The 24,038-nt window shown below is 44.9% G+C and overlaps 1 protein-coding gene across 2 annotated transcripts; it reads left to right on the forward strand.

Moving 5' to 3' along the window:
* Window positions 1-24,038, forward strand: n4bp3 (NEDD4 binding protein 3). 2 transcript variants are annotated; one of them, XM_030395856.1, is made up of 10 exons: window positions 1-276; window positions 18,565-18,845; window positions 18,962-19,127; window positions 19,766-19,981; window positions 20,320-20,441; window positions 20,580-20,775; window positions 20,873-20,965; window positions 21,063-21,314; window positions 21,472-21,730; window positions 22,206-24,038. In XM_030395856.1, exons 2-10 carry the CDS (start codon window positions 18,598-18,600, stop codon window positions 22,586-22,588), a joined length of 1,935 nt encoding a protein of 644 aa, XP_030251716.1. In that variant the 5' UTR covers window positions 1-276; window positions 18,565-18,597; the 3' UTR covers window positions 22,589-24,038. The 2 variants fall into 2 exon arrangements, with proteins under 2 accessions (XP_030251716.1, XP_030251717.1); XM_030395857.1 differs by lacking the exon at window positions 1-276 and adding an exon at window positions 7,422-7,531.

Consider the following 24,038-nt stretch of genomic DNA (forward strand, 5'->3'; position numbering starts at 1 on the left):
CTGTTCAAACCTCCGAGAGGGAAAACAGACTGTCCCAGTCTGCGCTCCTCTCTCTCTCTCTCTCTCTCTCTCTCTCTCGCTCTCTCTCTGTGTCTCTAGCTCTCTCTCTCTCGCTCTCTCTCCCTCCACCAGCAGTCTGATCACTGTCTGCCGCTCCGCACTAAGTCCTGGAAAATATCTTGCGGAGCCACGTTGTTTCATTATATAACCAGCGAGACGCCAAACTGCTGCAGAGTCCCGGAGCTGGTCCCAGAGATGTCCTGCGTGCAGAACATGGTGAGCTCCAAACCTCTCTCTCTGTCTCTCTCTCTCTGTCTCTCTCAACATTCATATGAGGTTCGTTGTTGTTCGTGATGGTGGCACGTTCAAAAACTTTATGCTGAACTCGAGGACGTGCTTGGAGGTGCAGATTAAAGCCTGTGGACTAAAGGTGGATCACAGATCTTTGAGTCTCTAAATCAGGGTTAATCCTTACAATGTGTTTTCACCATGCTCCTGGCCTTTGCAACACTTTCCACTGTGTGTGAGATAGAGAAGAAGGAGGAGGAGGAGGAGGAGGAGGAGGCTGATGGATGGACAGCGATTTTTTAGCCATTTATTTCCTGCCACTTTGCAGCGATGGTGGTCTCCTGCACTTCCACTGCAGTGTTTGGCCTGCACGGCTGTAAATGTTTGGGTTGAAGCTCACCCTCCAGGGTCTCTTTTGATGCACATGAGTTTGGGTGACAAAAGCTGATTCTGTGTGTGAGAGAGCCTGTGTGTGTGTGTGTGTGTGTGTGGGTGGAGAGTTTTGGGGACTGCCAGGCTGTCGTCGTGGAGACCAGAGGCCACAGGTGACCTCTGACCTGAGGACTCATGAAGCGTTGCAGGAGAAGCCCTTTGAGTGCGGTGGTTATGGGTGTCGTGCTGACGCATGTGGAGGAGCCATCCGACAATGGAGAGACAATAGACGCGCGAGCTGTTGTCGGAGACTGCGTTGGTAACCATTCCTGTAATTTAGGCATTGATTATAGGATAATTCAGAGGTGATGGAGGGGTGATAGACTGCTGTGTCCTGTGAATGTGTGTGACTGATCGCTGGATGACAGCTTAAGTATTGTTTCGGGTTGAAGTCACCGCACAAAAATGCATTTCTCCGTCCCGTCCCGCTCACTTTCTCATGACACAGAGGTGACTGAGAGTCGGGATGTGAGAGGGATGAGATTTGGCCAACAGCCCTCTTTCGTCATCAAGTGCAAAAACACGCCAAAACACATCGCATAGCGCAGTGCTCGCTCCGGTTGTTTGAGATCAGGAAAGAGCAACAGTTTAAAGAGTCAGTTTACCAGAATCGCACAAAGAGAACAAAAACAAATCGTATTTTCTCATGCAGATAGCTCCAGTTTTTGGTGCAGAGCTTTTGAGTAACTTGAGTTGGGAACTTCTGCCAACGACTCAATAAAACAGAGAAGGGAATAATTTAATTTGTGCAACTAAAGAAATCGACAATCAGGTCAATATCACAAACCTTAATGGCTCAATACCAACAGAAGGTGGTTGTATCTGTGATTTGGGTGAACTGCCCCTTTGCTGTACGTGATGTATTTTACATATTATGTATTGAATAGCTCTATAATCCAACAGTAATCACTGTTTTTAGTCTTTGGTCAGTCACCCATGTCTCTCCTCTTTCTGCTCGTGCTGTAAAAGAGAAATTCAATTTTCTGGTATCCCTGCGCACTTTATCCAATCAGGACAGAGGACTCTATAAAGAGGCGGTCCTGTCTGCTTGTGAACACATGGAGAGCAAATCACGACGAAGCTTACAGCAGCTTTAAGGGATGAATGCCAAACCTCAGTGGCTAGATGCCACTCAAAAAGTAGTATGACAGTGATTGTGATTTGGGTGAACTGACCCTTTAAAGTTGCATTACCATGAAGTGAATCAGCTGTTGTAGCTTCTAGAACTGTGTCAATTGTGGGTCATTCTGATGATCAGTTTCAGATTTAGGTTATTTATCAAGCATACACAGCAACATGTGCTGAAACATGACTTCTTGGCTTTCTGTCTCGCTAAATTAACAATTTAAAGACCCCACTTGGAGATCTGATGACCTGTTTTGACCATATGTCCTCATTTTGAGCTTTTAAGAAGGTTAGGGTTATTACCAAGTCATAATCTAATCTCAGCTAGCTGATCATAGCCAAATTATCAACATTGGCATAAGCGTCGCAACATTTGATTTTGTAAATCGCATCATCACAGAACGCGTCTGTTCGCCGAGAGCTTACTAAGAGACTTTTTGACAGAACCCTATTAGCGCAGTCTGTCCGTCTCTTTGCTGCTCTTCCCACAGAGGAATCAGCCGGACAGCTGATGTGATGTCTTCGTTCAGCTGTTTGAGCTCCCGGGGGGCTGTTGGCACTCCCCTGTGCGTGTGTGTGTATATGTTAAGTGTGTACATGTATCTCCTTAGGGTTCTGGCAGCTGATGAAACACTCACTTCTGCTGAACAGTCAGATGTCTGCTGACCATTTGCTAAGTGTTGCCTAACCCAAAGAGAGGAGGATACTAACTCCTCTCTGTCAGGCGCAGTCAACTTGGATAAACTCCACGCCTCCAGATTCCCACAGTGTGGCGGTAGGCCCGATGTGAATCTTAAATACAAAAAGGGAACAACAACTAAACACTTGGCCCAATCGGAGTCCAATTAACCCAACATCCTTGTCACCACTGTGAACCACAGCGCAGTCTACTGTTAGGCTTTTTGTTGTTGCGTGTAAGCACACAGCAGGTCAGTCATGCATACTGCAGTCTAGCAGATGGTGTGGCGGGCGGGGAGAGAGCGGTCACAATGGCACTGTGGCGGTGGACAGAGATTTCCCCTCAGGCCAGCCAGCTAATCAAACACTAATCGGCCCTTCTTACACTCGCTGCGTTCGGACTGTCTCCCCTCCTCAACACTCCTCTCGCCTCAGGTTTTCCTCCGCTTCCCCTCCCCGTTTTCTCCTAATCTCGGGCTTATCCCATTACCCTATTCTCTCTTTCTCTCCCGTCTGCACTCATCTCGTAGACTCTTTATAGCCGAGGCCATGCCTGATCGGTCTGAGGAGAAAGTGTCGTGCTCTTCTACTTAGAGCTTTCACTCCTCTGCCTGTGGCGGGCCTGATACACATTCTGAGCCGGCTGTCGCGGCGATTAAAGCCTGGCCGGGTTAAGAAAATCACTGTGGGACTTGGCCCGGGCTGCCTGCCTGGATTCTGCCACTGTAGGATGTAAGGCTCATTAGCTAAAAGCTATCACAGTAAATGATAATACGTTGCATGGCTTTATTGTCAGTAGAATCAAAAGTGTTCATGCGTGTTTGGAGCTGCAGGAAAATATACGTCCTACGCAATTCTGCGCTTGATAATCGGTTGTTTAATCACATTGACCCGCGCAGCACACACAAACGCGTGGTAATTAGCCTCGGTGAAACATCGATTTATCAGAAACAAGCTCAGCGGGGTCAAGTTGCGGAGTTGTTTTCTAAGTGACAAGACAGAGAACATGCCCAAGTTAATAATTATCCCCAGGTGGCAGGTGTTTACAGCTGAAGATTGATCGTTGAGTTGTGTGGCGCCATTCCTGACATACACACCTGCCAGATTTAAAACTGAACTGCAATAAAACTACAGCGTCATAACTTAAGGGGATGCTACGTGAGACCCCTTAAAACCAGGGCTGGGTATGTCTTCTCATTTGATACCAAATGTTGATATCTGAGGAATTAATCTCATCGGCGTCAGTGAGCCAATAGGCATGCAACTTTCTTGTTGTGTCAAGATCAAACAGCGCTGGTGATTGGCTGTCCCGAGGCATTCAGGAAAAAACACTAAGTCACACCCAGAAATGGGGCTCACCACCTGTATGTGTAATGTAATGTAGTATTAAGACACATTTCATAACATTGGTATCGAAAAAGTATGATTCAGAAACCAGGTTTGATGGATGTAAATTGTTTTAAATTGTTACATGGAGCCCATTTACTATTACTTTAAAGCTGAATCCACCCTTAAACACTTACAACATGGTTAAAATGTGTTTTTGTACTTGCACCTTTAATGTCAATATTGCCAAGTTCTGTCTTGGAAGAAGTTGTTCAGGCAGGTTAAGGCAGGAAAACTGAGTCTGCTAAAGCCCTGTGATCACAAAATAACAGCTTGAATATGAACATCACAGACTGATGATACATGACAGCATGCAGGCATCTGAGCAAAGGTGGCAGTTTGTTTTTTTGGCAACAAACTGAGATGTCTGATGTCGACACAAGTAAGCTTTCTCTGCTTTCCTCGCGTAATCCAAAGAGCTATATCCGTGCACTTTAAATATAAATCCTCTCTCCACCTGCAAGCGTAACACCTGCTTTCTGCCACACAAATTAGACGACTGTTAACTAACTTTCTGTATTCATTTTTATATTCATCATCTGCCAGGAAACAGACTTCAGCTTGAGAAAAACTTTCCACAAAGTAACTCGCGGAGAGAACAAAACATTGCAGACTGGTGATTTACAGTATGGTGTGGTGGTAAGTGTGAATATGCATGGGTGGATTTGGCATAATGAGGAGCTAGCTCTGTGGCCCACATGCTTATTTCTATCAATCAAAATCTCTTGTGCTGCCAGATGAACCAGACCCACCGTATACTTAATATTTAATCACAGTTAAGTCTACTGCACTCAGGATTTCCTGTGTTATTACTGGTTGGTTGACCCGCCACCTGAGCGCCGAACAATAGTTTTAACCTCCTGGGACAAGTGGGACCCCTTGACCTTCAGAGGGGAAAGGTCTAACAGTGTAGGAGGGCGGACGGGACCCCATGCTGGGACCATTGTCTCTAAATGTCACCGACTGACTCAGAGGGCAGACGGAAATAGCCGCTAACTCTGGCAGCATCTCTTCCCGGGACTATTGTCTTGCTAACGAATGTTTTCTTCTTTCCCCCGTGAGTCAGCCGTGGTGTGTTCACCTCTGCTGAGGCTTATCGTTTTCCTTATGTTTTTATTGATCGGGCTTATCTCCCCCGTGAGGAGCCCCCGCATACACCTGCCTTCTATAGATATCAGCAGCAATGGTTACCCTGCATGTGCGTTGGGATGAATTGTGTGCAGAGAGTACCTGGCCCTTGTCTCTTTTATTTAGTCTGAAGAGTTGTAGCGCTGCAGAACAAAAGGCCACGAGTCGAAGGCCCTCCTCTGCAAGTGGGCATTGTGGTTTATTTTTATCTGGGTGTAGCGGTAGCAGTCGTCGAGGCAAGCGCTGCTCCGTTCTCTCCAGCAGCATTTCAGTTTGCTGTCACGTCCTGTTCTTTTACATGAAAATCAATACGGTGGATTTAAAGGTTGCAGTCATTCATTGTGACCCGCGCATGTCTCATGTAGGTCACACAGGTAGCAGAAGTGGAACAAGGATTAAAGCTCACTCTCATCCTTTCCTGAGCTTGTTTGTTTTTTAAAGGAACTATTTTGACAGTTTTATAATACATATGCAGATTTGCTTGATCATGTGATAGATACCACTCTTACATTTGCGCCTTGAGTCAGCAGCCAATTAGCTTAGCTTAGCACAAGGACTGGAGACAGGGAAAAACGGGGAAACAGCTAGCCTAGCTGTGTCTGAAGAAAACAAATCAGCTTTATTGGAAATAGATTAAATAGATACATAAATAAAGTGGGCTGGCATCTAAGAGTGAGCACAATTTGATGTGGATCCAAATGAATATCTGGATCTAGCTGATTCCAATATGTTTTATTTGATATTGGATTAGGCTTGATTGAGCCTTGGTTGCTCTACTGAGTGCCATTCTAGTTTATTTTCTTTCTTTCTGCAAGCTTCTTCTGAATCCTCACTGACAGGATTTAAAACTGTCAAGAACAAATTCCAGACTGACAGACACACCGAGCTCAGGTGGTTGTCCCAGTACCCAGGATGATGTTATTTCTCACGGGCCAGACATCCAGCGTGCCTCTCGTAGCTTCCTGTAATGTTATTGTCCAGAAGAGCTTAGGCAGAGGAAATGAGTCTAGCCCGGGTTGTTGTCTCATCTAGTTGACTAGTCCGACAGGTACGGCATGGTTCCTCTCTGTTGTTTCTGCCTCATATTTCCATCTTTGAATCCCGGCATTCCTGCCCTCCCTCCTCTTGCTGCCATTTTTACATCCATTCACACATACACCACCTTGACCACTCTTACAGGCTCCCAGAGATTTCTTGTTGGAGCTGTTCCTTCAGCCAGCTGGGAGACTTACAAGTGAGAATCTGTGGAATCTGAGACTGGATATGCCTGTGGGGCCCGGAGGTAAAGACAGGGGGACGGCGGCACCTGCTTAAGTGTTGTCAACTGGGCCGCCTTGCTTTGATGGGGTTATCCCCTCCTTTCATTTTTCAGCTGATTTTCTTGAAATTGCACCGGGCGAGCCAAAAGAGCACCACGAATCATCGCATTCTTGCTCTGGAATGCCTTTAATAGTTTGCCAATCTCTATATTGTGCATCTCTGGTTGGCAAGGTGATTTATTAGCCGGGATTCCTGTGTGCCCACCTATTGATGCCAGCTTTAAGAAGTCCAGATACCCCCTTTACTCCCTCCATCGCACGGCGAAGAAAGAAGAAAGGACTCACTCTCTTCTGGTCAGGGAGTGGAGAACAATGTCCTCTCTTTTCTCCCTCCTCCGATGCAAGTGTCCCCAGTTTGAGTTATGTAACGCGATATAATGCAGAACCCGTCCAGTAAGGGAGACTTACACTCAGACTATTGTCCAGACGTCCACGCTGAGACAACCCCCACGCGCTCTCATTTTCCACTTGCTCCTTATGTGCGCCGTCTTGTTTTTCTAAACCCCCATCCTTCTTTCTCTGTGTTCCTGCTGTCTGTCTCGACCAAACTCTGATCCCTCATTATTGTCTCGTAGTCGTGAGCAAACAACACACATTGCATTGCCGGTTTTTGTCCAGCGAGGCTGGGTTTTATGTCAGGGCAGGGTCTGGACTGACCGCCTCGAAGGCTGGTTCACATGTGGGGCTTTTGTTTCTGGAACTGGGAGAACAAGTCCGACCACACAGGCCCCTGAGAGGGCTCAGAGTGCACAAAGAGATGAGCAGGTGAGACGGGAAGGAGAGAGGGATAAGGGAGAGGGGTGTAGGGTGAGCAGGAAAGTACGAGGCTCTCTAGGTGGAAAGTGAAAGGTCAACTTAGTGATTTCTCCCAGTTTCATATATAAAACACAAAGGTAAACCCCTCCTGTCGCGATTGAAAGCACCCGGCTTAAGATCAGCTTAGTCGTCTATTTAGATCCGTGCAAAGCGAATCCTGTTGGTGGCCCGCAGGTCAGTGGTTAGGGCCAGGCAGCTCCCTCCCATCCACACCTCCCTGTTGCCATCGAAGAATGAGAAACAGGAAGTCATGCGGCAGTTATAATCAGTAGCGCGAGCATGAGTCAGAAAGACAGACAAACAGAGTGAGCATGGGATCAGAAGCAGAGAAGTGACGTTTCAGGTGGACAAACAAACAGGTAAACATGTGATTTTTTTTGTTCCTACCTGTGTCGGTCTCATGTGATCGTATTATTCCGTCTGCTCTCAAGCTTGGAAAAGTCAGTGTTTTGATACTGAAAGTGCCTCAACTCCAAAGTCTGCTGCGTGATAGTGGACTCTGATCAAAGCAAGAAACCTGTCCAACCTGTATGTGTATATTTAATACATTCCTCCACTTGCTGATGGCAAAAGTTTGACTTACTAACGCGCCGGGCAGGCTCAACGCTCTCTGAACTCGCCGTGCTTTAAGGCTACATTGTCGAAGAAGAGCTTAAGCTGCAAAGAGAAGAGCAAAGCAGCCTGATTGTTAATTACTCAGGCATGTTTGTTTGCTGTGGAGTTGAATTGGTATTAGCTAACTCAGTTTATTCTCCCGGGTGAATGACGTCACACTGAGCAGCATCCGCATCCTCCACATTCACTCCCAGCAGCTCAGAACATATATGCTAATTCACTGTTAATTATTGAACGTCCCAAAAGTGGAGCCACATGGTGCTTAAAGAACAATATATATAGGATTTTCTGCTCCACTGAGCGTCTTGATTTCTTCAATCAACCCTCTTTTCCATTACGCGTGTTCTTTTTCCGTGTTTTTTTTTTTTTCCGTGATGATTGCAAATGTGATGGTGTATTTGTGTCACTGGAATTCCCCCTGAGGGCTATTCATGGCTCAGAGTTGTATCCAAGCTGGGTAACAAGACTGCTTTTGTTCTTCCTGATTGTATAAAACGAGCGCAAGGTGAAATTCTCTCGTTTTGTGACTATAGTTCCCCCGAACAAGCTGATTTTCACTGTTCTGCTCCTCGGACTCTTTATTTACAGAGAAAACACCACGGGAGTAAAAAAATGTGCTGATCCTCTGACTTGGCATCATCGTGCGTCAGCAGCATCAGTGTTTACTACCTGACAACGCAGCCTGCTGATGTTACGTTGCAGTTGAGATCAAACAAGAAAGTTTGCTGGGACGTGATCTGTAAAGCTTCTTATCTATTCCTAAATTGGCGGTCATACCGTGGGTCAATCCACATCAGCATCTTCCTCTGACTCCCAGTCGATTTCCAGCTGAAGTCCACACATTTTCCCATTTGTGTTTGTGCTGAGTGTGTGGTCTCACATTGAGTGTGTGTGTGTGTGTGTGAGTGTTTGTGTGTGTGCGTCAATGGATGCGTGCACGTTCACTGCAGCCGTTAAGTGGAATTGGTTCAGGTGTAGGTCGATGCGGGAACCACTCAATTTTCTATCGCTGTAATCACAGAACAGTGACTCCTACATGAACCGCTCCAGGAAACAAAGAAGCCACAGAGAGGAAAGAGAAAGAGAGGCCCGCCATAATGAATTTAATAAGAAGCTAGCTCCTGTCCTTTCGTCTTTATCAGCTCAATTTAACACTGAATGGATCTGATTATGTGGTAGAATTATGAGTCATTAAATGTCTAATATTACCAACATAGCTCTCATGGGAACCAAGGTGCTTTTGATAACAGACGCTGCTGTTTAGTTGTTGTTCAGGGCAGGGAAACAGGCCCACCACTCCGCCCATATCAGTGCTTTATGGGTAATGTGAAGGCACATTAATTATTACCAAGGGAGAAATGCGAGGAATGTGAGTTTCATCGCTCTCTCCCTTTACATTCTTCACTCTGAACCTCTGCTCACTCACAGACTGATAGCAGCAGTTGGCAAACACTGTGCAGGCGTTGCTTGCGGACAAGGTGAACAGAAACCAAACAGAGAATTTGAGCCGCATTCAAGATTAGGTGAGATTGATAGCGTGCCGTTCTGTCTTGTTTGCTTTCTCAAAAAGATTCCAATGAGTTTAGATGAAGCGATACTTCTGCATAACGCTGTTCTCGCATGCTGTGGACTTTCTCGGTGACATCATGGCAAGACAAAAAAATCTGTAAACATGCTTGGGTTTTGATTATAGCACGCTCATCGTCCCAGACAGGCACTGACCTTCATATATTAACAGCTGAACATATCGCCGAATCGTCATCCAAACAAGATGTTTCAAATTAAGAAAATATTCAATGCCAATAACTTCTGCCAAAATTCGTCCGTAACTGGTCCATATTGCACCGTCAGTATAGAGAGGCTTCCTCTCAAGGCTACTTGTAGTCCATCACTTTGAATTACACTGAATGTCTCAGGTAGAATATTACTATATTTATGTCCAGGCTTTATGTTGTTTGTCTCAGGGTCCAAGGAAATACAGGTTTTCTTCAGGAATTTGGTTCTTCACAAAGTCCCGTAAAAGTAACATTAAGCTAATCATCCATCCAGGGTTATCTTAGAACTAAATAACACATTTTTCCTCGTTAATACTCGGACTGACTAGCTCCTACAGTGCTCTACAAAAAAAACATTTCCATGTCTTCTAGCCTACATGGATCACAAGCTGGTTAGGATGCTGAGCTTCACCAGAATCACGCAGCTTTAGCCTCAGATATGTCAGAATTAGCCACAAAGTTAGTTTTCATCCGCTGTCCCTGGCCAAGTGTAAAGTTGGCAACCTAAAATAAAGCAACAATCATAAAGACAACAAAGCTAATGCAAACAACAACAACTAGCTTTAGCCGAAACTCTTCTTGTTGTTCCTTTATCTGAATCCAAGAAGCTTTGAGTGGTATACGTGGCACCATTATAGCCTCTTTCTTGACTACCTTTGGCAATGCCTAGCCTGGGCTACGTGCTGTGCGAGAATATAAAGAAAGCTCCAATAACCAAGGGAGGCAGGGATTAGCAAACTAATTAGCAAACTTATTTTCTTCCAGTTCAACCCCCAGGTTCTTAATACAGGATTTACAAGGCTAAACCTGTGACAGTAAAGTTTGGCACTGAAAACAACAGTTGCACTGAAAAAAGGAAACACTGGCACTGAAACATTTGCGTTGGAAAAGTTGCGTTGCCGCTGAAACAAGTATTGGCACTGAGGAAAGTTTCACTGGAAAATTAATGACATTTTATTTCAATATCTTTTGTATTTGATGTGTTTTTCAAGGACAGCCCAGATTTTCCTTCATGTCTGTCTTTTTCAATTAAAATGCTCTTTCACGCCGTCAGTTCTTTTTCGGTGCCGCTGACTGTCCTGACTGAATAGATGGATAGTGTTGAGACACACTGTTTTGAAGGATATTTGCCTTTTATAAGATTTACCTCTAGTATTAGATGTAATTGTTTGCCATGTTGTTTTTACCACTCAGGGTAGATTAGTTGTCATTTTTCCTGTGTGTGTGTGTGTGTGTGTGTGTGTGTGTGTGTGTGTGTGTGTGTGTGTGTGTGTGTGTGTATGTGTGTGTGTGTGAGAGAGAGAGAGTGAAGGGCAATTGGATGTCACTTAAAACAACACTGAGGTCAGGTACTTATCCTTATGCTGCAAGGACTAATCTCTCTCTATCACACACACACACACACACACACACACACACACACACACACACACACACACACACAGCCATAGAGGATGAACTTGTAACCTCACAGCGAGATCAATAAAGGCATTCATCCAAACAATGTTAGGGATTATGCAATAAATCCTTTTTCTCACCACAAATTGAAGACTCTGATGATTTAACAAAACAGACTCTTTGTACTGTTGGAAGAGAGAAACTATAAATAACATTAATAATACATTTGGTAGTTAGATGGGGGGCCCTGTGAACACACTCCCCGGGGTGACATCTTCTCACACCAAAGCAGCCTTATGTAACATCAGTCAGATCCAGATCAATAAAGTTCCATGAAACATTAGCGCAACCAGTCACCCCAGATAACCCCGACATAGCTACTGTAGTCAGAGCTAGTAATTGAATTCAGTGCAGAAATACCATACTGTAAAGTCAGCAGAGGCGGTGAAGGCTGAAGCACGGTGTGCAGACCGCCATCAATAGGCTAACAGATGCAGAGAGGAAACCCATCTCAGCTGGTCCGCCTCAGAGGAGGTCCTGACAGCTGATTTAGTGGACTCCATCAGAGGCGGACAGTCATGATCAGGACTGTGAGACGTTTAACAGAGTTTGAGGGCTCCTGAAAGATGTTATTTCCCGATTGGTCACAAGTTTCAAGGTTCTCTCTTGTTATGGCGGCTACTGTGAAAATTATTAATGAGAATTTAAGGACCCTCGTCTATCCAAAAGAAGCAGCCAGCTCAAGTCGACTAAATGTCATTTAATAAAGATTTATCTGTCAAGAGGTCCAATATACTGTAAGTGTAATAGACAGACTACTTATACTCAGTTATTTGAGGATACGCTTCTTTTCTCTGGATCCACATCAAAAGTTAAGGGGGTCTGTTCTGGACTATGACCCATCCTGCATCCAAGTCTCTAGGTTTTTGTGTAATCCTGCTGACCAACCAACCAACTAGTGTGCAAAGTGCAAGTGTTATTTGTGTCTGATGGGAGAGATACTCAGTTGTTGAAACACTTAAAATCTATTTGCATCTGTTTTGCATGTGTGACAACAGTGATTTCGCTCATGGAAAGCTGTTTAGCAACTGTTTGTTTTAAGGATTTAATTATATTTCATTAGCAGTAAAATAACGCTTCATAACACATACTGGTGCATCGTACAGGGCCAGATGAATAGTTGGACTAATATTTTATTCGCCATGAGTTCAGAGTGTCTAGAGCGGTATAGTCTCGTACAAGCTGCACCACTATTCCCCAAAATGTGGTGGTCTTCCCATGTCAGAACTTAGAATGAAACGTCTGTGTCCGCTCTTTACTGTCTGCGTGCTACATTGCGCCCTGTATCTATCGCCATGACTAAATATGACCTGTTGACCTCTGTAAAGACTCAAGTGTTCGTCATCAATGAAGACAGTGTGAGAGTGAACACTGGGCCTTCAGCTTAAGCACCACCACAACTAACCGCCAGTGAGTTACGTTCAACGTCTCACAGAGGGACCGCTCCTCGTCTCTAGTGTCGCCAAATGAAAGTCGACCTTTTATGCAAAGTTCTGTCTGTGTGAAGCTCGTGTCTCGTCAGATATTTTACTGATTTATGACTCCATGGGACACAAACACTGCATTCAGACGCACAGAAGAAGGAACGTTTCATGACCTTCCTTTTCAGCGCCACGTCCCTCCCTGAATGGCCTCAGGGTCTGCGGAGAGGAACGAAGTCTGTCTTCCTGATCGTCTGCCATCCATAATGAATAACCTGCTAACAATTAGAAGGCTGCTGCCGAGCGCTCCTCTGCTGTCATGCCCGACAGCAAGAGACACTCTCACATACTCACTCATTACACGTTAGCATGTAAGACTCAATCAGACGGTGGAGGTGCTTCACAAGTGGGATGGCTCCTTCCTTCTCGGCCCCGGGCACAGCTTTACCTGCTGCTGCTGACAGATTTAGACCGTCAGAGCGCCGTGATATCAGATCAAAGTCACTCTCGATTTTAAATGCATTTTATTTTGCGCGCTCTGTGGAGGACACAGTTTCATTGATAGTGCCTATTATTATTTGAGATACTTGATGAGATCTTCATCTTTTGAATAACATATCGAAAAGATTAAGATGGGTGTTTTTAGCTTGTTTGAAAGTCCCTTTTCAGCCACGCTATCTTAAGGAACTACCGTGTCAGTTGGTCGGAAATGTCTCAACAAGTACCAGATGTATTGCTGTTAAATTTCAGCCAGACCTTCATGGCTCCCAATCGATGAATCCCTGTGACTCTAATGATCCCCGGACTTATTATGTAGCACAATCATCATCGTCACCTTTTTGGTTTATGACTAAATATCTGCACAATGATCGACATTCTCATCATCTTCAATCAATGAAACTTTGTATTTCTAAAGAAAATTTAACTCGGACTAAAAACGGCAAGAATTAACTGCGAAACGTCAGCATTTAAAGTTGCGATGGCCACCTGTGGCACATTGGAGGCAGCAGCAAATCACCAGGGTAACCACTAACTGCTGCTAATTGTTGCTGCTGTTAGCTAGTTAGCTCAGTTAGCCATGCAGCTAGTGCTCCTATCAGCTGACTCTGGCCGGACTGGGAGCTTGGAGCACTGGGGGAGTGTTGGTGTTGTTTATTATAAGGACATAAATGGCTAGGGGCTTTTTAGCATGCTAACGTCGGTAAAAATCTCTGCATCACAATACAATAAGCATCTTTGGCCTAACTTTGAAACTGTAGCATGTAGCTTGCAGGCTCACAGGTGCACTAACCTGGCCTCAGGCTTTGAATATTGTGCTCCTCTTTCGGTTTGTTATTTAAATGTGGCAGAAGCATCTGTCAAACACTCATTACATCCTGTCATTGCTTTTTTTTTTTTTCTAAAGACAGTGTCCTATAAGAAGGGGCTGTCAGGCTATCAGAGTAGGAGTTAAATACAATACTGCGGCTCTGTCTAAAATAGATAAGGCGAGTGGTTGATTTGGTAATCGCTCCATAGTGTTTTACACTACTAACAACCGAAAACGAGCGGGCACGGCTTTGATAGGGCTTACATAACGTAACAGAGTGTGCGCTGTGTGGGAGTTGTAGATGTAACCTGCGAAGTTACCCCACAAACGTAAACAAACTTTGATCGTGGAGCAGGGGAGAGAGAGCGGCGAGAGGATCCAGAGCCCGCGAGCCGTGCACGTTGTGCTTTTTTCGGGGCTGTGTCGAGTGACCCGCGCGCACACAAGTGTGAGTGAGCGTCCGTGGGAGTGAGCGTTTTGGTGCATCTAAAAAACCTGACGAGCCCGAGCTTGTGTTCATGCGAAGCATCTGTGGAATTTGGCTTCCCCGTCCTTCTTCTCTCCCTCGGCCTCAGTCCCAGCGCTGACCCCTGTGAGTCTCAGAGGGCTTATAATGTCCCCTCTTCATGCTCAAACATTCCATTGAAAGCTTTCTGTTTTCCTCACAGGAAACCTGATTATAATATTTTGGGAGAGAGCGTCCTTGAAACACTCCTCTTGAGGGCTCCGTGCTTTGTTTCCTTTGTGGTTGTAGTAAATTGGCAGTTGTACGGTTTTCTAGATGAGTTAGGATATCGTCCTGTGAACACACAAGCCAAAACCTTCACTGTAAGTGAAGCCTGTAGAGACCCACAGCGCTCAGCGGCATGTTTCTTCACATCTTTCCTCTTTAGTGTGCATATTTAATATTGATACCTCCTCCAGTTTGGGAATTGCAGTATTCGGTATCAGCCTTTCCTTTTTCAAGATAAACTGTACACTCCCTGATGATGCTCGGCAACCTTCAGCAGGCAGATGAATATGAGATCAAGTCAGTAGATCAGTGTACTAATTTTACTTTTTCCAGTTTATATTCGAAACCTGCGCAGCAGATGATGGTACAAGTGCACAGAATCAGAGGGATGAAGAGGCACTTTGATACACTGATGCCGAACATTTCTATCTTTGATCAGAGTTAGCAGCTTTGCAAAAAGCTTGTCACGGTTTTGAAAGAAGCATAAATCAAGAACAGAGCACTTTTCAATTAGACCACAACTGTTCAAGGCTGGTAGGAAGTACTGCTTTGATCAGTGTGTGTGTGTGTATGTGTCGTGTGTGATTTAGGAAGGTGTGTTGCATTTCAGGGCCCCTTGGTTAGTCGGGGCTGGGCTGTAAATCTTGCTGTGTCTCCTGGTTTACTCGGGGCCCATAAACTAGAAGGCAATTATGGAAAACAACCGGATGCAAGATTTCTTCAGTCCTGCGAGATTTGTGGTTGCTGCCTAAAAGGATTTTTGCCCTCCTGTCCATCCAAAAGGAATTGCCTCACCCGCCCTCATTTCAACCCCAGCTTCCCGTCAGGCATCGATTGTACCCTCATGTCTTTGGCAGATACATGATACAAACTGAGTAAAATACTGTTCCTAAAAATACTGTGTAAGACCTTGGCCAGTGGCCCTTAGGTTTGGTGTACTCATGACTTATTCATATGGTGTCAAACACATACACGCTCAGCGTGACCTGCACTGACTCATATCCATCATGTCTTCTGACACGGGACACAAAGACTTCCTGGTCTGACAGCACCAGAGAAGTACGTTGTTCAAGGAGTGTCACATTCGACTTGATTATATTCATTATCGTTGACTATCTGAAGTCTCTCCTCAGTTCAGCCTGTATTTTATTGGTTTATTAAGAGCCGGATGCGTTAGTGGAAAGTTTTACATTGGGAGAAACAGTACCTCATGAATATAAACATGAACAGCTTGGGCTGCTTTGATCTCAGCCTGGCGGAGAGCCCTGAGTGGAGTGGGCTGGAGCTGCCTTTGCACAGCTCTCTCTGCCTATTTTAACCATTTGCATAATTGTTATAACTGTAGAGGCCAGCAGTGCAAAGCACTTGATGAATGTGTATTGTATTAGAAGCAAGAGGAGATGCCACAGTGTCACTGCGGGAGTCTGTGCTCACAAGTAGTGTATATTGATGTGACAGCAAGAGAGACAAATGGCTTTGAGGTGGTGTGTCTGTGTCATGAGTACGCACAGACTGAGAACTGACGGAGATGTGGAAGGGCGGCCCAGTCATCATTTGGGACAAACTCCGGTTTGATCCCCCGTGCAGCCATGCACCTGCCAAAATCTTCATGAGCAACCGACATACTGGGGTTATGCATGTTGCATATTGAAAAGCAGCTTGATTTTGTACCTTCCAGGCCGCAACATAGTCCAGTTTATTTCCCTGTTGTATAAAAAACAACTTGCAGAGACCTGAACCTTAGGATATGTCATCAGTCCTTCTCACTAGTGTTTGCTTTATTTTTCCATAAAGTTTTGTTAGGGCTTTACTGCTAATGTTGTTAGACAATATGTTTTCCCAGAAATAATTGCAATACATTATTATTATTCTCATTTTAAGACCATTGTGTGCCACTGATATAATGATGATATTATAACATAATAATGCAAGTACAACCTCGAAAAGAGCAAATAACTTTTCAGTTCTTAATAATAGTCAGACATTGAATTTGGAATGCTAAAAAAATATTCTTTTTCATCAACATCCTGAAGAAGAAATAAAACAAATAAAAAAAAGCCCCACAACAGTAGATAAAATGGGGGGGAAAAAATGCGTAAAGGTGCTGCGTTCAAGTCTTAAATTGTTTATCTTGGCAGCATATTGGCTAAATTGTTGGTTACATTCTTATGTAAACAAACGCTGTAGGGAGATATTGAAGTCAGCACATACATCCATAGGTCGATAATGTAGTTATCCTGACAGGCCCTATAGCAGCGCAGGAGCCAGCGTTGCCAGTTTGAGAGTTTATCTTCTTGGTGCGTTTAAGGACACTCCATGATCTGAGTTACCTGCAAACAGCTTCTTTTCATGAAAGAAATGATTCGATACACATTATCCTTTGGCAGCATTCATGTGTGCTTATCGCTTTCAAGTCGGATCTCCTGACGACATGTCTTTTACAGAAGAGACTTTTGTTGCTTTTTTTTGGCATCTCAAATATAAGATATATGATTTCCTTAGAATTTCTCAGAATAATCAGATATCATTGTCAAGGAAAGCTACTTTGGGATAGATTACCCATCTGAAGCAACTTTCAAGCCTCTCAGGTCTGTTTTCATGAAATAATTAAATTAATTCAAAACAATGTTTTCCTACAAGTTAGGAAATTAATCTTAAGATTCAGGGTATGGTTTGAGAAATGTTCAGTATTGAAGATATTTTATAAAAGAAGCAGTATTCGTGGTTTGGACCGCTACCTGTCCTATGAGCGGTCTGAGCACAAAGGGAGAACTTGCCTCGTGTTTATAGTCGGAAAGACTGGGGCGTGTTTGTGTGTTTTATGGTCTGAAGAAGGTTTAATGGCTGCTGGGGGTGTTTATGCACGGGAAGAGAGGGGGTCAACAGGGTGAAATCAATAGTGAACCTTAATGAGGTTGTCTGAGAAGACGAAAAGGGGAGGGGGATATGTGGGTGATTTGACAGACGATGGTGGTGGTGGGGGGGGGAGGTTGTGGAGAGATTTGCTGCGTAAAGCCGACAAGGCTCAAACTGGAGTTGACAAAACAATACTGCCTGTTAGGTAGGTGTGGGGGTAACTTGGCAACTGGTCATGTTTTGTGAAAGCAGGGGAGAAAATGTTCATCCTTGCATTGTTTCTTTTCTCCACAGAAACGCCACCTGCTGTGACTGACAGGAATCTCACGCAGACAGCCATCGTATCTGTTTAAGATGTATTCAGGCCAGACTTACGTATACACGCTGCGTGATCGGTACATTTGGCTACGCGAGATTTTTCATGAGGCAGGGCATTTGCAAACAAAATAAGCCGCTGGAGAACTTGATTGAGTTGTTACCAAAGCATTTCTGTCTGATTTCTGATCCCTCGTTGGATCAGAGTTACGTAACAGGATTGTGATGTGACATATGCTGCCCTAAAAAACATGTTTCACGTGATCCTGTTGACTTGCTGTTCGGACAGGATAACATGAGTGTCTGAGAGGAAAGACTGATGCTGTATTGACTGCATCATGAAATAAACATTTTCAAATGTGTCCTCTTTGGATACATCGTTTTACATTCATTATTCTCCTGTGAAATGGTTTTTAAGGGAGGTCAGTTTGCGTGTTTGTTTGTGGTGAAGTGCTGTGCTGTGGGAAGCTGAGTTGTTCTAGCTGTGCTCTGAGACAGCTGTCTGTAGAGAGAAACGCAGCTGATGAAATGTCTGTTAGCTCAATCTCTACCTTCAGAGAACAACATCCACTCGGGTTGAAAGAGGTGCATTTATTTATGGAGAAAAGATACAAATCTAAATTAGTTTAGCTGTGCCAGTGTTGGCTGGTCTGCCACTTTGTTCGAGACTGAAATATCTCCAGCAACTATAGATTGGATAACCGTGAAATTCATAGTCCCAGGAGGATAAAGCCTAATGACTTTGCTGACCCCTTTTTATCTAGTACCGTTGACATTTGTTGACAAGCCAACAACAATATGTTGCCATCCAGAGCATGGCCATCTTGGCCACCATCAATATAAACAGATCTACCCTCCATCACTTAATTTTCCTTTGAGAAGCTCATTTTTACCTTTGTTTTTTTTACAGAGCACCTCACCCCCCCTCAGAGCCTTGTAACCAATGGCAACCTCAGTCCAGACTCTTCCTCTGACCCGAGGCCCTAACAAAACCTTCCGTAACCCTTTCCCAGCCCAGCCCGTCGCTTCCCGCTGCGGCATGGGAAGCGTAGGTAGTCTGGTGGAGAGGCCTGACGTGTCTCCGACTAAAGGCAGTCGTGCGGTGCCCCAGGTGAGACCCAAACAGACCAACGGCCTCCTGAAGAAAGGCTTCACCCAAAGGGAGCTTCTCAACTACCTCAACATCACCAGGTGAGTGCTGCTAGATGCCCTCACATTATGCACCTTCTGAAGGCGAAGTGGTCCACAAGGTGCAATAAAACTATACAGGGCATGACCTCCGTTGACCCCGCTGTGCTTCCAAACAGAAAAGAGCCTAAAGCAAACCCAAGCAGCGACGGCAAAAAGGTCATCATCTCTGGGCTGAGCTCTGCACGTGAAGAGGACAACCTGTACGCCAAGGTCTACCATAAAGACGGCACCGAAGTAGACTTGACAAAAAACTCACTGCCAAGTGGGGCCAAGTATGAAAAGGTAAATACCGTTCAGCAAAAAAAGATGAATTCAAGAAAGTTCTTTTTTATTTTTTAATAAGGAAAGAACTTTACTCACAGAGTAAAATAGGGAACTCAAAGGCTCAGGGAAATCTTAGAAGTATTCAATCTGGAGGGTACTTTAAGTTAAAGAATTTTTAAAAAGTAGGTTTGAGGAGGATTGGGTCTCGTTCCCCGATTTATTCATGTAGATGGATGACGTCCCCATCGAGGAATTTCTATAACTGTTGAACAGCCAGTGACTGGCCGCTGGGGCTGTGTTAAATTGATCAGCGTCACATTTGTACATCTCCAGCGGCAGGTTGCAACGCCCCCGTAGCCTGTTACCAGCATAAATCAACTTTAAATCTCTTCCAGCTCACCAGCGTAGATTGAGAACCTGCCACCCGCTGTGTTTCTGAATTTATTGCAGCAGTCAGATCTCGCCGTTTTTTTTGCTTGAATTGATCAACGTTAAAAACACAGAGGGTGAGGCAGTATTGATTTAATAGAAACATAGTGATTTATGTTGTGTAGCCCAGCCCTCTGTGTGGTGAGCAAAGTCTTTCTCTCCAGCTACTTTCTTCTATCTCTGCATCCTTTAAAAGTGCCCTGAACTTTGCCGGCTCTTCTCTCCAGGCTCGTTTCAGGTCTTCCGCCTTCAAGCCTGTCACGCCCAAAAATTTCAGCTCCATGCAAAACCTCTATCCGTCTTCCAAGTCGGAGGACGTGGACCATGGCCTCTCCAACGGGCTGCGCAGAGCCTACGCCCATGTCCCGAAAGCTGTCTCCACCTCTTCCTCCTCGTCCTCGCCCTCCCGCCATGGAGGACCAACGACATCCAGTGGCAACAAGGTATCTTTTTATAATATATCCAAGATTAGAGTGAAAGGGCATACGTACCCTTATTTCTAATCGATTCTACACACATTTAAAACTAGAGATCGACCAGAATGCCTTGAAACCTTTTTGTAGACTTCCATTAAACTTGGTTGAAAGTTGAGCGATGGGTCAGGGAACAAGTGAAGTAGTTTTTGGATGCAGGGTCTAGTCTTTAAACACTGATTACAGAAGCAAAACAAGTACCTACTCACGATCTGCTTTTTATTGAGCCACGATTGTGACTAAAATTAATCTTTTCCCAGCTTGTTAATTTCACAGTGATGAATAACTGTATAATTATGACTATGTAGGCCGTCTCCTCGGTGCGTGGGATGAGCCAGGAAGATGATAACCTGTCAGACTCGGGCCATAACTCCATGAGCAGCCTGCCGCCGTACCGGCCTCCCTTCCGCCCACACCTGGCTCACATCAGGTCTGCCACATTGTTGTCTCAGCTCTGCTTTATATTCAAGAAGAACAAGAAGAGTTGCTATAATTGGTATTTTATACTTAATGACTGTGTGGGTAGTGATTATGGAGGAGATTTTAATGGTTTCTTTTTATACCCTAGTGCATCTATGGGCCACATCAACACCATCGGCTCCCTGGACCGCACTTCGCTGAGCCCGAAGGCTGTCGGATCAGGAGGCGTGGCCATCGGGGAGATGGCGTGTCGGAGCATGGCGACCCTGAGCCGCCTGGCTCCATATGGAGGGGAGGCTCCACCTCCTTATGAATGGACGCTCTCCCTGTCCGTGGAGGAAGTGGTGAGTCGTGGGCAGATGGACTGATGGATGAAGGGGTGGGAGGATGAGCAGATCGGCATGATTTACAGACATTACAGACATGTTGTCTTTTTTCCAGGTCCGGGATCTGGAGGAGCGCCTGGTTGAGAAAGAACATGAGCTGAAACAGATGAAACGAAACCTGGATGAGAGTGAGGGCGCCATCGCTCAGGTGACTCTCATTGTATTTGTCTGTTCTCCGCCATCAATCTCTACATCCATCCGCCTCTCTTTTTGAAGCCTGACCCACATCTGCTCCCCGCATGCAGGTGTTTGAAGGGAAACAGCGACTGTGGGAGAAGGAGGTGGAGGAGCTGAAACGACTGTATGCCGCCAAGCTGCGTCAGGTTTCCCAGCATGCCCAGCGTTCGCAGCGCAACCTGCAGTTGCAGCTGTTCAAGGCCCAGCAGGAGAAGAGCCGGCTTCAAGAGGAGCTCGAGAGCCTGCAGAGAGAGAGGAGCCAGGAGGCCGGAGCCATAGTAAAGCGAACCAGTCCGACTCTGGAGGAGACGCAGTGGGAGGTAAGGCCTTGGCAGGACAGGGGAGGGACACTTTATAGCGGTGGAGCTGTTAAAAAGTAGTAATTACAGGAGACAGTGGAGATAACTGAATTCTTTCCTTGTTAGTCCTGTTAAAATAATCACAACGAGGCCCTTACCACGAATCGTCCCCTCTCAGGTGTGCCAGAAGTCGGGGGAGATATCGCTGTTGAAGCAGCAGCTGAGGGACTCCCAGGCGGAGGTGACCCAGAAGCTGAGCGAGCTCTTCCAGCTGAAGACGCAGCTCAGGGAGACCCGCACAGAGCTGCGCAACAAAGAGGGCCAGATAGATGCGCTGAAGCTCGTCCTGCAGGGGACGCAGCGCCGCCAGGGCCCCTCTCAGACCGCTCATGAGGATGGAAAAGGAGCCGAAGAGAGTCCTGCAGCTGGGGCAACAGGTAGTTTACGTATTCCGTCTCTAACTTGTGTGTACGCATTGTCATGAGCAATGTTTGTACAAAGCTTGATGATTAAGTGACTACGCCTTAGTTTAGTCATGGTGAGGCGCCAGGTTATTTGTTGACACAGCACTTCTCCAAAAAGCAACTCAAAAGTAGTTTCAGCAGATAAACATTCAGTCACGTCTTGGAAAAGTCATAAAAAGTAGCCTGCCACATGCCAAGCTGATGTCTGTTTAATATCACAGCAAGTGAGACTATGTAAACTGGGTTTCTTATCAACATAGCAGGAGCTTGTCTGGCTTATTTTGAGTTATGACGTTTGCATGCTTGGACCCAAAATCAGGTTATCGGCTAACCAGGTCAGGAGCAGAGTTCTCTGCAAATTTAAAAAGCAGCCAACGTCTCTCATTAGGTTTCCCCTGCGGCTCTGCTGGACTGTAGTTGAAGCCATGTGAACCTTTTTTCATTGCAGGAGGGTGCGGGGGCTCCACAGAGGAGCGTCTGCGTGCAGAGCTCCTGCTGGAGCGACGCCAGAGCGAGGCCCAGGCCATGGCTTTTGAGGAAGAGAGGCGGACATGGCAGACAGAAAAGGACAAGGTCATCCGCTACCAGAAGGAGCTGCAGGCCAGCTACTTAGACATGTATCACCACAATGAAGCGCTGGAGAGGGAACTGCACCAGCTGAGGGCAGGCAGAGAGCGAGGAGGAGGAGGAGGAGGTGCAGGAGGAGGAGGAAGCAGAAATGGGTCACTGGAAAGAGAAGTGCCAGAGCTGAGGAGTGAGAGTGAAAAAGAAGAGGACAGACCTTCCTCAGGTTTGCCGTGGATAGAGAGAATTGAATCTTCTGAAATTTGAATGTTACTCATTTGCAATGCAAACTGTTTTCACCCTGTAGTTTGGTTTCTATGGAAGCTCACATCCGCAAGGACAAGAAGGAAAAGAAATAGACTAAGTAAGTTCAAATAATGAGCTATGAGATAAGTAAAACTATGACTTTACCAAGACAGATTAAAAAGAACTTTGACCTAAATTAGAATTACAGGTTGTTTGTAAGAAGCTGATTTTTGAGTCTCATTACCAACTCGTCAAAGTAGGTTTGCGGCCAACTCGACTTACAATCCTGAAGCACTGGTATTTGACGAGTTGTGAATGAGACTTAAAAATCAACTTTAGCTATTATTATTATTAATCATTTAATTACTCGTCATTTAATAAGTTCAATTTGGAATAAGTCACAATTCAGAGATAAATGACAGTGCCAACTTTCATAAACTTAGTGCGTCAATACAAAGGCAAACTTTTGACTTAGTATTTTAAAAATGATCAGAAACTTGTTGATTTAATGTCTCATATGTTTGACTTATGTCATAATTTTTACTTTGATGCATAGTTTTTTGTATCATGCATAACTTTTCATATAATTTTCATCTTTTCCTGGCGATAATGGGCTTCCATTGGTTGCTGCCAGTTTGCCATTCTCTGCCTGTGAGCCCTTGTTGATTGTTTAATGACTTTATCCTGCAAAGACTGGACCTGTGACTGAGGGCGGATGCACAGTAAATACTCATCTCATCTCTCCTACGATACAAATACAGCCAAGCACATAGACTGTCCCGTTTAAGACTTTTGTTCCAATTATGAACCTGTAAATGAACAAATTGATATGCTGACTGTTTTGTGTTCATTTGTTACCTTTTGGTTTGGACTGCTGTAGAGTCTTGACTTTAACCAAAGGATTCAAAGGGATTTAGTGCGGCCCGGGGACATCAGAGCACCTGTTCATTCAGGGTCCACCTGAACTCTCTGGGTTAAGTATCGAGGATTAAAGCTATCTGGTGCCAAGGTACTAATGCTATTTCTTTACTATAAAGGAAACTGTGTACGCTAATAAAGTGTCTTTCTCGCTCAGTTTCCAGCTCCTGTCAGGTGAGATCAAAATATTTTGTACATATTGTAATTTTGGTTTATTGGCCTTTTTGTCATTGTATTCGAAGCACACTGTTGTCTTAAACCGGCATGCTTCCACATCTTTTGATTGCAGTGAAGGCAATCGATAGATTGTGATGCTGAACATTTATTGGTGCGATTTGTTGCACACACTCGGCCAAAAACATCAAGCGCATGACGTAACTGAAGTTGTCCTCTTGTATTGTTTCTTATTAATATATTTACATTCAAAAGCCAGCTCTCCGATCGACCTTTCGACATACTGTGACTCTTGTCTATTTACTGGAATTAAAAACTGTACAGTATAAATATATGTTTGTTTTGGATTAATAATAAACATTTATGAAGTGGTGTGAAA

This window comes from Sparus aurata, chromosome 18 (genome assembly GCF_900880675.1).
Source record: "Sparus aurata chromosome 18, fSpaAur1.1, whole genome shotgun sequence".
NCBI classification, from domain to species: Eukaryota; Metazoa; Chordata; class Actinopteri; order Spariformes; family Sparidae; genus Sparus; species Sparus aurata.

Coding starts and splice junctions, on each gene's coding strand:
- n4bp3 (XM_030395856.1), top strand. CDS start 18,598: ATGGCAACCTCAGTCCAGACTCTTCCTCTGACCCGAGGCCCTAACAAA. Junction 20,442..20,579: donor CCACACCTGGCTCACATCAG/GTCTGCCACATT, acceptor TTTATACCCTAG/TGCATCTATGGGCCACATCA. Junction 21,731..22,205: donor TCCTGCAGCTGGGGCAACAG/GTAGTTTACGTA, acceptor TTTTCATTGCAG/GAGGGTGCGGGGGCTCCACA.